Source organism: Choristoneura fumiferana, chromosome 25, assembly GCF_025370935.1.
Source record: "Choristoneura fumiferana chromosome 25, NRCan_CFum_1, whole genome shotgun sequence".
Classification (NCBI taxonomy): domain Eukaryota; kingdom Metazoa; phylum Arthropoda; class Insecta; order Lepidoptera; family Tortricidae; genus Choristoneura; species Choristoneura fumiferana.
In genome coordinates, this window is record NC_133496.1 from 4,511,810 (window position 1) to 4,527,105 (window position 15,296).

Below are 15,296 nucleotides of genomic sequence, written 5' to 3' on the forward strand. Positions count from 1 at the left end.
TATCTAGAGAACAATGCAAAGTAGAACGCGAGAGAATATTGTACGGAAAAAGTCAAAGCTCATTTCGGTATCAAATTATTAACTACTTTATCAAAACTACATTTTTAAGAAGCTCTTAGTCCTCTGAACATAGCCGCGAGAACTCACTTATAGTGAACTAAAACCGGACAAGTCACGTTTTAAATCGAGTTTAGCTGGACATGTTTTGTAGCCCTTCCTCCTGGAGAACACGCCACGGCAGCTGCTGCAAAATACACACTGCGGGCCACCACCGCCACTCTCTCCGCACGATTTAAGACGTGAGTTATGCAGTTTTGTTTCATTATCACTTCCCTACTTTCAGGTAACGTCTACATCTTCCACGGAGGCCGATGGGGGGCGGTCTGCGACGACTCCTGGGACAATGCAGCGGCCCAGGTGGTTTGCAGTACCTTTAACAGAAGTGGTGTCGCGACCCATGGTTCAAAATACGGGGAAGCTACTAGTAAGTCAGAAGCGTCCAGATTATACTAAAGAACAAGAATTCTATTCCTCAGTTATCCATAGAATGACGTTCAGGAAGACTAACGAAAGAATGCTGACGAGATACGGGTGGATACTTTGCCGGCTTCTCGGAAACTTGTGTCAGAAAGGAGTTGGTGATGGTAGGGGATTCACAGTTTCAACGCTGATTACGAAGCGTACCACTTTTCTGCGTTGGTGAATGCTTTAGCGACAAAAAAATCATCGCTAAATTGCCGGCGACATGTTTCATTACTTGAGAGATACAGTTTTAGATGTATCTGCTACTTTAACTCCGCGGCGATAGTTAGTTTTAGTGTGTGCTATAACACGCATACATGTACGCATACTTTATGTTTGAGAAAGGGAATTAAATGGGGATTGAATCCATAGAGATATCTACCCTGCGGGATCTGGAAAACTGACACAGAGCTCCATAACCTAAAGCTGTCTACGCAATGTTGAGTGTAGGTGTAGGTCTAATGCGCACCATTCCATTTGGTCTTGTGCCTTTTGCATCCAGTTCTTCCTAGCCACTCTAACGATGACTGTTCCCGTTCCAACATGACTTACAACCATTTCACTACTACTACTACCACGTCAATTGGTGTGAATTTTCCCGTGATATTATTATTTATTATTATATAATTCTCCAGGAAAATTCTGGATGGATGACGTTGTCTGTGAAGGAACTGAGACATCCTTATCCCAGTGCATCTTCAGTGGCTGGGGTACCTCCGACTGCGAAGCCTCGGAAGCTGCAGGTGCCATATGTCAGTATGGAGTCAACCCACTCACTGTGATGAAACCGGCTAAGAGTTCACTACTAAGTGCTTTGGATAATGGTGCTAGTTTGCGGCTGGCTGGAGGGAAGAATAATCGAGAGGGGAGGGTGGAGGTATGCTTTTTGAATGTAAAACTGTCATCGTGGCGGTACATGGCTTATTAAACCCTGTATCTAACGTTTAAGGAACTTACATCCTTTTTTTTGGCGTCATGTAAAAATATTAATGTATATTAAAAATGATGATTTAATGACATGAGCCTACAGGCAAGAGCTTGTTTTGTTTTAAATTTACAACTATAATAAAATACAGGGTCTGAATACGGGAACAGAATAAGGGAAGTTTTGTGCATATTTAAGATGAAAAAAAAAACGATACTTGTAATTAAGTTTTATGGTAAGAGAAAACATGATAGAAGATGAAAAACTTTAATGTATTTCATTGAACCCTTGCAAACAGAAGTTTTTTTTTACATTCCACACATTTAGTTATAATTTTTTCTACTTTTCTGTCACAAGGCGACTTGTTAAAAAGGTTCTGAGTTTTTCATAGCATCCGACACAATTTTTCTTCTTAATACCTTTTACTAAATTACGTTTATATCTGGTTATTTTTTACGGCACCTTTTCGTCGGTCTTGACGCCATGTCGACGCGTGCGTTCCTCTAGAATAGCTAGCTACTATTCTTCGTACTCTGTGCACTAGAATAAATCCAATTTCTAGGGGCGCAAAGCTAGCTGCAAAAGCTGGTATTAAGGTACAAGGTGCGCTGTTTAATAGAGGCAATTCGACCTAGCTTCACACTGTGATGAAATTTAATTTCTTCTTTGCGGCAAAGGTCTTAAAAGAAGTCTGGTGTTAAGTAGGCACACCCAACTGGATCTTTTTAATAACCATCTTAGATATCGACCGGATGGCCGAGTGGGTTAGATGAACCTCACTACGAAGCTTAGGTCGCGGGTAATCACAGCGCGTTGCCGATATTTATGCGATAATACGAATTTTGTTTAGTTCGTTTGTTAGGTTTAATATGTTTTTATGTATGTAAGTAACTATATAAGTATAGTTTTCCGTTGCCATGGTGTCCATAAGTACGAGCTTTTTGTTCGTTTGTTTGTATTTACACTAATTAAACTGTTATATGATGCTTTATTAATTTTATTTTCGTTTATATAACGCAAGTTATCTTAAATCATGCAACCAAAGTTTTAGTGGATTGGATTAACGCAACAAATGAAGTCAATAATTTACCGACATTAGGACTCCCTACGGAATTTTAATGTGGATTGGTTGACTTTACAGGAACAGTCAGCTAGTTAGAAAAAGTTTCGGAAACTTGTACTTTTTTTTATGTATTATAAATTAAAACTTTTATGCCTGTTATCGAATAGAGAAACAATTTTAAGCTATCTTTACAAATAACAAAGTTATAAAGGTTATCACAGGATTGACAGATTTACAGCGATGTGAATACTTTTGTAGCGCGTTTGCTAGCATAGAGAAATATGTTTTTGTACAGAGAAAGTAAGTACAATCACTGGCATAGTTTTCAACTGATTTATGGGTGCCCTTCGCTAAACATTTTGTATGTCTATATTTTGTATAATATATATATTAAGACAAATTCAGGAGTTGTCAAATTGTATTTAAATAGTTATTTTTAAGTATCAAAACTGTAAATATGTAAAGGAAGACAATGTAAAGTATCTGCAAGATCAGAGCTAACATTAAGTCCCACTGCTGGGCAGGGCTTCTTAGAATCGACTTAGGCCGTAGTTCCCACGCGGGACCAGTGCGGATTGGGAACTTCACAAACACCATTGAATTGCTTCGCAGGTTTATACAGGTTACCTCACAATGTTCTCCTTCACCGTGAACTTCGTGGTAAATTTCAAATGTAATTTTACCTACACATGAATTTCAAAAAACTCAGAGGCGAGCTCGGGTTTGAATCCACGGGCAGGATCGCACATTTAATATATTGGCAGCAAATATGTGGGCAGAATAGGGTTCAATGTATTACCAGAATAATAAAGATCTATAAACAGGCCAGGGAATTACGTTACGTTTTCTGCGAAACATTCCATTAGACTTTCTTGAGCAAGGATAATATGTTTCTTAATATTCCTTTAGTCAGTCATATTCTAAGAAGTAAGTTATATTAGTTTTGTATTATTATATAAGACATGATATTTGATATTTTTTTAATATCTCTTGATTACCTTTAATATAACAAAACAATAATAATGATGTTAGAACTATAATGAAAATTGCTAAGGCTGTTCTCTTGTTGAACTCTGGTTTGAGAGGTATTCGATTTATTTTATTTTCCAAAAATGTGGCACGGTTTTTTGGCATATCGTCACTACTTTAAAAAAACTCGTATCTCAAAGTAGATCATTTTTCCGAGTGGACCTTATGGACATTAAGTACGTCAAGGTTCAATTTTGTTGACATAATGATTTTAGATACGAGATTTTTTCAAAGTAGTGACTATATTCAACCGTTTCGATTCACGCGCAGTATTTTTTTTTTAATCAAAAATAAAAATAAGTTTTCTTTGACTTAGGGGCTGTTTCACAAATCATGGATTAATTTTATTTGATGGGTAAATGTGGTGCCGTCTATTCGAACAAAACAAACAGAGACGGCATCACATTTATCCGTCAAATAAATTTAATCAATGGATGAAACAGGGGGTTGGAGTATTAAATTATTATATTCCATTGAAACTAAGGACACTGAAAAATAACCATTGAATAAAACTAAGGGCCTGTTTCACCATCCATTGATTAGTGTTAACTGACGGTTAAATGTGATGCCGTCTCCGTCTATTCGAACAAAAATAAATAGAGACGCTGTAGCGTCCAGATAAGCTATTACCCCGCTAGCCGCAGTCGGTTCCACGTGTTGGCAATACTGTAAACATCTGCACACCGGCGCGTGGAACTGCGCGGCGTATTTGAGTTAATTTTAATTGCCCAGAAGGCCAGTCGAGAAGCGGAGCGACATTCCTTCCGGCGACGCGGTCCTGAACAGAACTCTATCCATTGCGCTAAACTCATATCCTTCCTTTTCCCTAGTTTAATATTCCATTGTAAATACTTTCCTTTTTGATAATCTTTATTATACGTTCGTGTGCCTCTAAATCCCTTTTCATTTAATCATCGAAGCCTCAGGAGGCGCACCTACAACGCCATCACAACTAACCGCCAGTTAACACTAATCAATGGATGGTGAAACAGCCCCTTAATCATAATACGCTTTGTAGATAAGTACTTAAAGGCACAGTTAAAGGTTAATTATCCAGTACGGTGACAAATATATTAATCTCGTTGCTGGTGGTAGGACAGAAATCATTTCCGCGGGACGAAACTTTTTAATGGTTAATGACTTATACTTGGAACGGACAGTTTGAATGATAATGCAGGTACAGTCAACGAGCCTTTTAACAAAATCTTGTTTATTTTCTTTTAAGTTTATTTTCATATACTAGCTTGTAAATTTTACTCTATGTACCTATTTTCTGTATTGCTTACTGTAGTACTCTCTGATGTCAATAAAGAGTCTTCATCCCAGCCTGTTTACGTCCCACTGCTGGGCACAGGCTTCCTCTCAGAATGAGAGAGCTTGGGCCGTAGCTTCCACGCGGGCCCAGTGCTAATTGGGAAATTCACACATATCATTGAATTACTTCACAGGTGTGTACAGGTTTCCTCACGATGTTTTCCTTCGCCGTAAAGCTCGTGGTAAATTTCAAATGTAATTTCGCACATGAATTTCGAAAAACTCACAGATGCGGGCCGGGGTTTGAACCCACGAACAGGGGCTTGAGAGGCGATAGGTCAAACCACTAGGCCACCACGGCTTTTCGATAAAGAGTCATTCTGTTTTATTTGCAGATGTGCAAAGTTGCGAAAAGTTTCCAAAAGTAGGAAAAGTACTCGGGAAGTTCTAGAAATTCCTATTTATTGGAAATTTAAATTTAAGAAAGGCAAAGTTTCAATCCCCATAGAAAATTGTGAAAGCTTCCGAAATTTTCCTTATGAAAAATTCCGTTATTTTGTAAAGTTTCCCTTGGCTTGGTTCTTGTATTTATATTGCCATTTCTATTATATTTCTTTTTAAGATATACCACCAAGAAAAATGGGGCAGTATATGCCCTGACGGCTGGACTCTCTATGAAGCTATCGCGGTCTGCCGCCACCTGGCCCTGGGGTATGCAGCACAAGCCTTGCAGACCAACGTCTTCGGCAGCTCCAAGGTCATACTCAGCGGGGTCGATTGCCGAGGGAACGAGACCAATCTGTTCATGTGTGACCATCAGGACTTAGGGGATGTTACGTGCCCTGGAGATATTGGTAAGTTTTATACATATACAACTAATAATATTTTTTTTATTTGATAGGAAATATCATCATCATCATCATCATCATCCCAGCCTATATACGTCCCACTGCAGGGCACAGGCCTCCCCTCAGAATGCGAGGGCTTGGGCAGTAGTTCCCACGTGGGCCCAGTGCGGATTGGGAACTTCACACACACCATTGAATTGCTTCGCAGGTTTGTGCAAACATCGTGAGGAAACCCTCACGATGTTTTCCTTCACCGTAAAGCTCGTGGTAAATTTCAAAGTTAATTCCGCACATGAATTTCATGAATGATAGGAAATATACAAGATATTATTAGGAGACCCCAGAGCGCTTACCTCTCCCAGCGAATTTCTCTGACTGTACAGAGACTGCCCGCCAGTGTGTTGGGGTATATGCCGCAGGAGGGCCTCTTAGATGGTGTTTTCTTTTTATAGTTAGGTATATTTATGTAGTTTTTATTAATTTTGCTTCCTATCATAATTATTATTATTATTGTATATTGTGTTGTGAATAAATAAAATAAAATTGCAAAAAAAAAGATATTATTCATATAATATAAAGAAAGAAAAAAGACATTTAAATTCTCATTCACAAAGACACACAAATACAACAAAATTTAAAAATAAGAATAAACAACAAAAATACAAAATAAAAAAACAGAAAAACAAACATGAACATACATGCACGATGTTATGTGTCCCGCAAAAAGTGAAACGGCCGCTGACTCAGCATTATCCTGTGGCGTTAGACGCCGCAACGCTGATTTTCTGTCAAAACCGTCTGTGACTCGGAATGATACACAAATATAACACACGAACTTATACATACGTAAATAATATTAACAAATAGAAATAGATTAAATTTTAAGTACACAACAATTAAATAGATTACAATAAAATAATAAGTAAAAAAAAGGGATAAATAATACCGTGTATATTTCTTTTCACAATCGACATCGCCAGATGTTCGTCTCTGCCGCGGTCAGAGAGCGCTTTTCTTCGCTTTTTAGAAAACTTTTACACACTACAGATTATGATACTCATCAATTCGTCCCAGCTTATATACGCCCCACTCGAGCAGTGGCCAAACTACGACCACAAACCCACTACCAAATACATACACATTAGTTGGGCACACAAACATACATTAGATATAGGTGTCATAAAGTCGCGGGTGAACGAAGTAATTCTCCACCCACGCATATATGCGTTTTTAGAACTTTCCTCCAGTGCCGCTGTCATAATTATTCATACATTTTGAACGCACATGTGCGTCGGTGGCACCTGTGGTCAGTCAAGTCAAGTCAGGTGGCAGTGAATGCGCCATTGATATGGACGCCTGATTCAATAATTTACTAAAAAAAAAACATGTATAAAATATAAAATTCGATTTTCACACCAAACTTATTCCGAATTTTACAAAAAACGATATAAAACGTTTCCCTTTAAAATTGTCCAGTAAACAAGTGCCTGTCAATTTGTAGACGCCCATTGGCGTTACTATACCTACCTTACTTCAGAACGTGTAAATAGATCAAACTGCTTGATTAGGGTTAATGGTATTGAGATGCTGTCGGCGCAGTTTAGTTTTATCCTACAAATATTATTAACGATATACTATAACGATAACTATCCCACGGCAACTATGCAATTTTCTCGGGACTCTAAATATCTGTACACCGAATTTCATCGAAATCGGTTCAGCGGTTAAGACGTGAAAAGGTAACAAAAAACAATCAACGTGATCCCTAGGTAAGTTTTAGACGTCTCCGGTTTCTTTCTGAAAAAGCATACATACCCTTAGTATCATCAGCCGGAAGACGTCCACTGCTGAACAAAAGCCTCCCCCTTAGAACAATGAACAACTCGCCACTTGCATCCACCGGTTGCCGACTCTCACAATGCCGTCAGTCAACCTAGTGGAAGGCCTGCCAACGCTTCGTCTTCCGGTTCGTACTCGCTCCAGGACTTTTCTCCCCCAACCGTTATCTGTTCTTCGAGCGATACAACCCGCCCATTTCCACTTCAAGTTGCAGACTTTTACAGCTATGTCGATGACTTTAGTTAGCTCTCTCCATAGCCCATATGCCGAGCGCTTTCTTGAACCGCCCGCACTTCCACTTTACGGCCTAAACTGCTTGTTTTAATGCATAGTCAGCTTTAGCACTTTAGCACCGTAATTTCAGCTGTTCTAAAACCTTAAAATCTACGTAACGGCTGTTGCGCTTAGAGTATTAACCCAACCGGAGAAGTTATTTTCGTGTCAAAAAAGCACATAAGTGTAAGTCACCACACGCACTGTGAACCCTCAGTTTTTCTCAGACACCCTCAGCACATTTACAAGCATGAAACTATCTATGTCTAAGTACCTGTTTAAGTTCAAGAAGTACTTGTTAGGTACGCTGGCAGACAAATTACAATTTTTTTTTCCCTAAGACCTAGGTTTTTATCTATTATCTTATATCTTTAAGGAAGTGATTCTTATTTAATGATAACTGTCCCGGATAACTCACGTCTTAAATCGAGTTTAGCTCTACATGTTTCGGGCTAATCCATAGCCCTTCTTCTTAGGAGCAAAGCGACTCGGCTCGACTCGAAGTAATTCTTGTTTATTGATTAATTACCTGGATTTCGGAACCAGCTCTAACGGATTTAAAAAAAAACATTAATTATTGCCACAGACTGAAAACAAGATACAACTACACAAAAAAAAATCATACGTAAGCTTTCGGTGTTATTGTCTTGGAGTGCGCGACCACTATACCTCCATCTTCCGGGTTTTTTTATCGACGGACGAACCAACAACAAGGTTTTGAATAAAGAAATAATACTTTGCCGTAAATTAATGTTTACTCATTTAAATACTATTTATAAAATAATAGCATGTAATATAAGATTAGTGCACAAAATACCTTTTAAACTTTATGACACTAAACTATCCACGGACGGGTTGAAGCATTTTGGTTTCGGATACCATGCTATCATTGGATTGTCAAGTGGCTGCTCGTCTTATACTACCGTGTGATAGAAAGAAGTGGTGAAAACCATAGTGATTCCAAGTGCGTTATACAATACGGACACTGGTATCCATTGAACCCATAGGTGGCGCTGACGTTCGCGATCGCATTCACCATCCCTTTCTACTCTCGTCTTACACCGTGTGACAGAAGAGATAAAAACGATTATGATCCCAAGTGAGTTAGACAATAAGGCCTCATTATGTCGACTCCGTAAGGTTTCATTATCTAAACCACGCAGCGTGAAAACGCTAATGCCTCACCCGTGGTGGTTATGGCCTTTAAAATTTTACGTGCGAAATACTTGGCGGAACCTAATTCGATTTTCATCTTCATAATTGACATAGTACAATCCTGTACCGGCTCTCTAATTAATCTCGGCTTACGTGTTAAGTAATTTTTCATGAGAAATGCCTATTACAACTTAGACTTATTTGTACTAGACTTTACACATGGCTTCGCACGCCTAAACCATTAGATTCGATAATTGAATTGAATTCCGATTTTTATCTAAATTCCCATTAGAATTCCCTAAAATTATATCGTGGTCTTCATTGACATTGCACTAAACGCCATTCATGACTCTAAAAACAGCGGTTGAAATTCCTAAATTAGGTAGTAGGAATATCGGTATAATGTAGCCTATCTATGTTATTCCAGACGTTCGCAGCTTCGTACGATCTAAATTTCATCCAAATCCGTAAAGGAGTAACAAACACACACACACACACACACACACGCACACATGGAAGGTAAATAAAGTTGGAAAAATAAAGTAATCCCACTGATGAGTTTTCCCCGCGCACCGGTTAGCGACCTCAGCTCTGGTGGATGGTGGAGCCTTATAGTATCGTCATACTTAAATATGTTAGTGGTATTAACTTAACTGAGTTCCTATTCATGTTCTCAGTTAACCGTATCATACAACTACACTTAAAATTAGTGTGCGACCTAAACAATATAGCCGATACCGAAACCAAATCGAGCTCGGTTTCAGTTCCAGCCGATTTTTTTTTTAACATTTTAGAATCCCTATTGTGTACATATTCTAAGTCACTCTCTCTTAACTGAGTGAGAGTGGTCTGATGAGGCTCAGTAGTAAACCTTCCTGACTACTTTTTTGGGTCAATAGTATGATGATCCTTGCCTTCCACACCGCAGATCTAGTCTGGAGTTCGTTGCTGACAATGGAGAGCACTACTGCCCATTCTCATATTAGATCCCTTAATCGAAGCTTACGACTCCTACGAAAAAAAAGGTTCCATCCGATTCGAAAACCGGAACAGCACGTTTTTCAGTTATCAATCAAAACCAAGTTTCTAAGATAAGACTTCATAAGCAACACAGAATACTAGTGCTAATTGAATGAACTGAGCTCCCTATTGTATATAAGCGTGAAGGGCATGTAATTCCTAACGGTCGCCGTTATCGTGTAGTCGGATATTACTTGAGAGGGATCTAACTATCAGTGGAAGTAATTGTAAGTCATGTAAATATGAACATAGAAAACTATATCTCATTTTACGAATTACATTTTACCCATTTACTCATGTGGGGGCGAGTACCTACACTTGTCGCGTGTGTGGTCAGGGGATCCTAACCTGAATCGGCATTTTCAGAAAATGTCAAGGCCTATTATTAGCCAATTAATTAGTTCGTACTAAATAAAATCACATGACTCATACAAATTCAACGGGATGACGTGCGACACACGACAAGAAACTTGTTTTCACACTGCCAAAATTATAGCCGATACCACTAGGTACCGAAATTAGCCGAAACCAAAACCAAATCGGCCGATGTCTCCTTAAAATCTTATGTGAAGCTATATAGACTCGGGTAAAAGACAAATGCTTTCACAGAATGTGTCGCAGCCGTTACCACTGATGGGTTCCCTGAAGTGACTTATGGCATGAGGGTATCTTGGCAACTGGATGAAGCGAGAATCGTTAGTAAGATTTTCGCATACTTTTCTTGATTTACGTTGTTACAGATGGGTGACAATGAGTAATGTAAGTTACCGTCGGGAAAGAAAGTTTGTTTTTTTATTAAACGATTTTTTAGACTGACTTGACGCCGTATTGTCTATCGTTTCTGACATTCGCGATCACAATCAAATGACAGATTTATATTTTGATTGTGATCGTGAGTATCAGAAACGTTATGCAATAGACCCTCTCTTTGTTATGTCAAATTTAGTAATTGAAATTCCACTCCCTTCTTGTGACAGATTCATCTGATATTTGGTAACAATGCCTTAATTGTTAATAACATAAAATGTAATACAATCTATTCTTTATTATTATAATTAAATCCAAGATGGCCGCAACCACAAAATGGCGGATTAAGTATTTATTTTTTCACAACTCCCTCAACATGGTATCAAATAATCTTGATTAGTAGAATAAAGTAGTAGGCCAATCAGATAAGATCTTTAAAGCGCTTTGAGGAATTTATGCTCTTGTTAGGGTACCGGAGCCAAAATGGCAAACACGGAATCCTTATAGTTTCGCCATAACGTCTGTCTGTCTGTCCGTCCGCGGCTTGCTCAGGGACTATCAATGCTAGAAAGCTGTAATTTTGCACGGATATATATGTAAACTATGCCGACAAAATGGTACAATAAAAAAATAATAAAATTTTTTTTTAGGGTACCTCCCATAGACGTAAAAGGGGGGGGTTTCTCATCTAACCCAATAGTGTGGGGTATCTTTGGATAGGTATTTTAAAACCATTACGGAATTGTTAAGACAATTTTCGATTCAGTGATTTGTTTGTGAAATATTCAACTTTAAAGTGAAAATTTTCATTAGTAGTTAAAAGAGTAAATAGCATATATTAAATATACGTTTTTAAGAAACTGACTACGATTGGGTCCTGGTTCGAAAATTTTGAAAATGTTCATGTAATATGTATTTAAGTATGTATTTACTATAGTAGTTTAAGTAATAGTAGCTACTAGTAGTAATTGCAAATGTCCATAATTTATAAAATATACCTAAACTTGAAAGATTCCGTATAAAATACGAAATCCTTAGAAAAATATTACTTGATTTTTTCGTAATGGCTACGTAACCCTATTTTGGGCGTGTCCGACCTGTTCTTGGCCGTTTTTGTTTGCTTCTAGCACAAAAACGGTAGGTAGGTAAGTACGTTTTTCCATTCAACATTATACATGCAGAGATATAGGCTGGAAGCGACTTTGTTTTAAACAACGTATTTACGTAGAGATCCGTTTAGAAGTTCAGAACCTTCTCAAAACATAATAATATTACTATGTTTCCCTGTAGTGTATAGAGTACTTAAGTAGGTATATAACATAACATTGAAATAAAGTATCAAATATCAGATTAATAATAGGGCACATACCATGTACGGAGGAATGTCTACCATATAAGGGATATAACATGAGATTGTCATTCGACACCATCCACGTGAAGACCACCCGTAATTATGACTAATATGTTATACCTATATACTCGTATACTCATACAACTGGATTAACCCAACCTTGATTTCTGGTCACCCCGTTCTCCTCCGACATCACACCCCTGTCCACCTACGGCCGTTCTGGGGTTGATGTAGGCGGTTCATACAAAAGCTTAAACTAAACCAATAGAGTTACAATAATTATACCAAGAATACCTTTGTAAAGAGAACCACAGGCACGCGTTAGATGTGGTTAATAATTCGTACCTTTCGTAGTAAACAGCCGATCAAAACAACTTTAATTACAGTCGAAAAGGTAAATATAGGCTCAATACTGTTATTTTTATATGACAGCGAGTTTTTTATTATTATGTTTCATCAAAATCGGTTCACCCGTTTAAGATATTGAAATTTGAAATGACAATGTCGGAGGTTTCAACTATTCTAATTTGGCTAATGGTTGGTAATGTAGTTTTTACCTACAGGCTTTTATTTGATTTAAGTTAGCATGTGTAGGTACTTCGTACGCGTAAGCCATTAGCCCAGGTAATTGAATTTAAATAGCGGTACTTATGGCGAGATGCGAATTATCAAAAATTACATCGCGAATTTCACTAAAGTTGCATTAAAATTTGCTCACACTCACACACACAAAAAAAAACAATCCTTCATCATCATCATAACAGCCTATATACCCACGCGTGTAGTTCCCACGCGGGCCCAGTGCGAATCGGGAACTTCACACACACCATTGAATTGCTTCGCAGGTTTGCGCAGCTTTCCTCACGATGTTCTCATTCACCGTAAAGCTCGTGGTAAATTTCAAATGTAATTTCGCACATGAATTTCGAAAAACGAGGCGCGAGCCGGGGTTTGAACCGTTTGATCCTGGCATCTGATCTGGCATGAGGTCAAACCACTAGGCCACCACAGCTTTAAAACAATCCCAATTGGGTAAATTTCAGGGTAAAATAATATATATTTCGTTGGTGAGTTGGATTATTAGAAAACTTTGGGCGTGTAGGGTGACGTCACACCGTGACGGGATATGGACGCCCCCTTAAATATCTATGTATTTTATTCTGTTTTTAGTATTTGTTATTATAGCGGCCACAGTAATACATAATCTGTGAAAATTTCAAGTGTCTAGCTATTACGGCTCAAGAGATAGAGCCCTGTGACAGACGGACGGACGGACGGACAGCGGAGTATCAGTACTAATAGGGTTCCGTTGGCACCCTTTAGGTACGGAACCCTAAAAATAAGTGTGTAATGTTTTATATTTTCTGATAATTTAATTTACAAAATAATTCGATTTTTTTAAGGGCACTATCCCAGTTATTATCTGTTTAAGGTCACGTAGCAGCAGTAGTTTGCACAGACCGTTTGGCTGACCTTTCCCTCGATACTGTGGCCATAGAAAGGACAGCCCATCTACAGGATGTCCCGATGTTCCTGCTACAATGTGCCATGGAGGAGAATTGTCTCAGCCGGAGCGCATACGAGGTATTTTTAACCGACTAAAAGAAGGAGGAGTTAATGAATTCGGTTGTATTTATTATTAATTTATATATTTATTTTGTAATAGAAACTTAACAGTAAAACCAAAGCGTCTCTATTACTAATTGAACTGTTATAATGCATTCAAAATGCGTGTGCACGTTATTGTTTTAATGTGCCTTGCCGTTCCCACATCACTTCGTTTTTGAATAAAACAAATTATTAAATATGGCCGCCAGGGGTGCCTCACATTTTTCTTCACTGATTTTTGGAATCATTAACACCAAGCAACCCTCGTATTTGTATAATAAATTAGAATTCTCGACACGAAAATTGCGAGGTGCCCAGCGACATAATTGTGTGAGGTAGTACGTCGGCTTTTCGAGGCAGCTTCCGATACGCCGCCACGAGGTGTTGGAATAACTTGCCACAGCCTATTAGAGACTGTTCATGCTTATTATCCTTCAAAATTCAAATTAAAAAGTATTTAATCGACATTCAAATTTCCAATACCTAAGACAACGTGTGCACCCACTAAGTTTTAGGCACTCATTCACTTTATTCATGCAAATCTTGCACTTCGTATGACGTTGCGTGACGTTGGAAACCTGATTGATCTGTATAATGCCAAGTTGCTACTATTTTGTTGCGCTTTTAATTTACCTGTGTCATCTCTCTCCACATGTTTAGTCTAGCCTAGCTTTATAATTATTCTGTTGTATCCTTGGTTGCCCTGAAAACCAGCGCCATGACTGAGGAAATTCAGACATCGGTATTTGCTGAGTGGTACCCATTTTGGTGCTTGAGTTCATGTAGAAACTTTTTTAACACCAAATAAATCAATTCAATTCTATTCTATTCTATTCTTATAAGTTATAATAGTTACTGTTGAATATCTGTGGTGGTCTATATAACTATAAATAACTAACTTATATTCACCACTCTCAATTCTGAAGAAACTACTTTCAGATTTCAGTGATTAATTAGGGCCTTGTACAGTCAGCAGCACCAATATCTGACAGAACAAAGCGTACATAAATATCTAATACGACTCTATTTCTGGGGCCGGTAGGACGTATCAGATATTTATGCACGCTCAGCTGTGGCAGTTATTAATGCAGGTGACTGTACCTGATGCTAATTTTATTTAATGTTATTTAATCCTGTTACTGCGAAAGTAACTCTGCTGTCTGTGTATTATCCCTTCGCGTAAACCGATTAAAATAAAATTAAAAAAGTCTTGGCAGACGGACGGACACACGGACAGTAAAATGTTCCAATAAGGGTTTCGCCTTTGAATCTCGCAGAACAAACTTAGCAAACACCTTAACTTGTTATTTTGTGGCTACTTATTTGTTATTTTCCCGCATCTGTCGTATTAAGTCAAGCCAACTGGAATTAACGCAGGGTTCATTGCTCTGGGGAATAGTACGAAATTCTTAAATCGAAATTCGTATCGTACCGTCTCCCTCTCACTCTCGTATTGAATAAAATAAGCGTTAGCGGGACGGCAAGAGACGAAGTTCGTATTTTGCACTTCAAGGGCCTGGTGTCGATGGATGAAAACATTGTTGTTTTGCCATTCTTCATGACCGGTAAACAATATTTTTGGTATAAAAATTTCCAAAACAAATCTTATCCCAAAAGATCGAGACCATCTATCATAATCAAACCTCGTTACTGCACTGCTGC

The 15,296-nt window shown here is 38.3% G+C and overlaps 1 protein-coding gene across 1 annotated transcript in view; it reads left to right on the plus strand.

The window, feature by feature from the left end:
* Positions 1–343: 343 nt before the first annotated feature.
* The window catches only part of LOC141442462 (lysyl oxidase homolog 2-like), a gene marked incomplete at its 5' end in the record, with an annotated part of 32,113 nt that continues 17,160 nt past the window's right edge, over positions 344–15,296 (plus strand). The window contains 4 exon segments of the mRNA XM_074107468.1: positions 344–484; positions 1,158–1,399; positions 5,416–5,647; positions 13,459–13,610. Of these exon segments, the coding sequence (XP_073963569.1) occupies positions 344–484; positions 1,158–1,399; positions 5,416–5,647; positions 13,459–13,610 (767 nt within the window).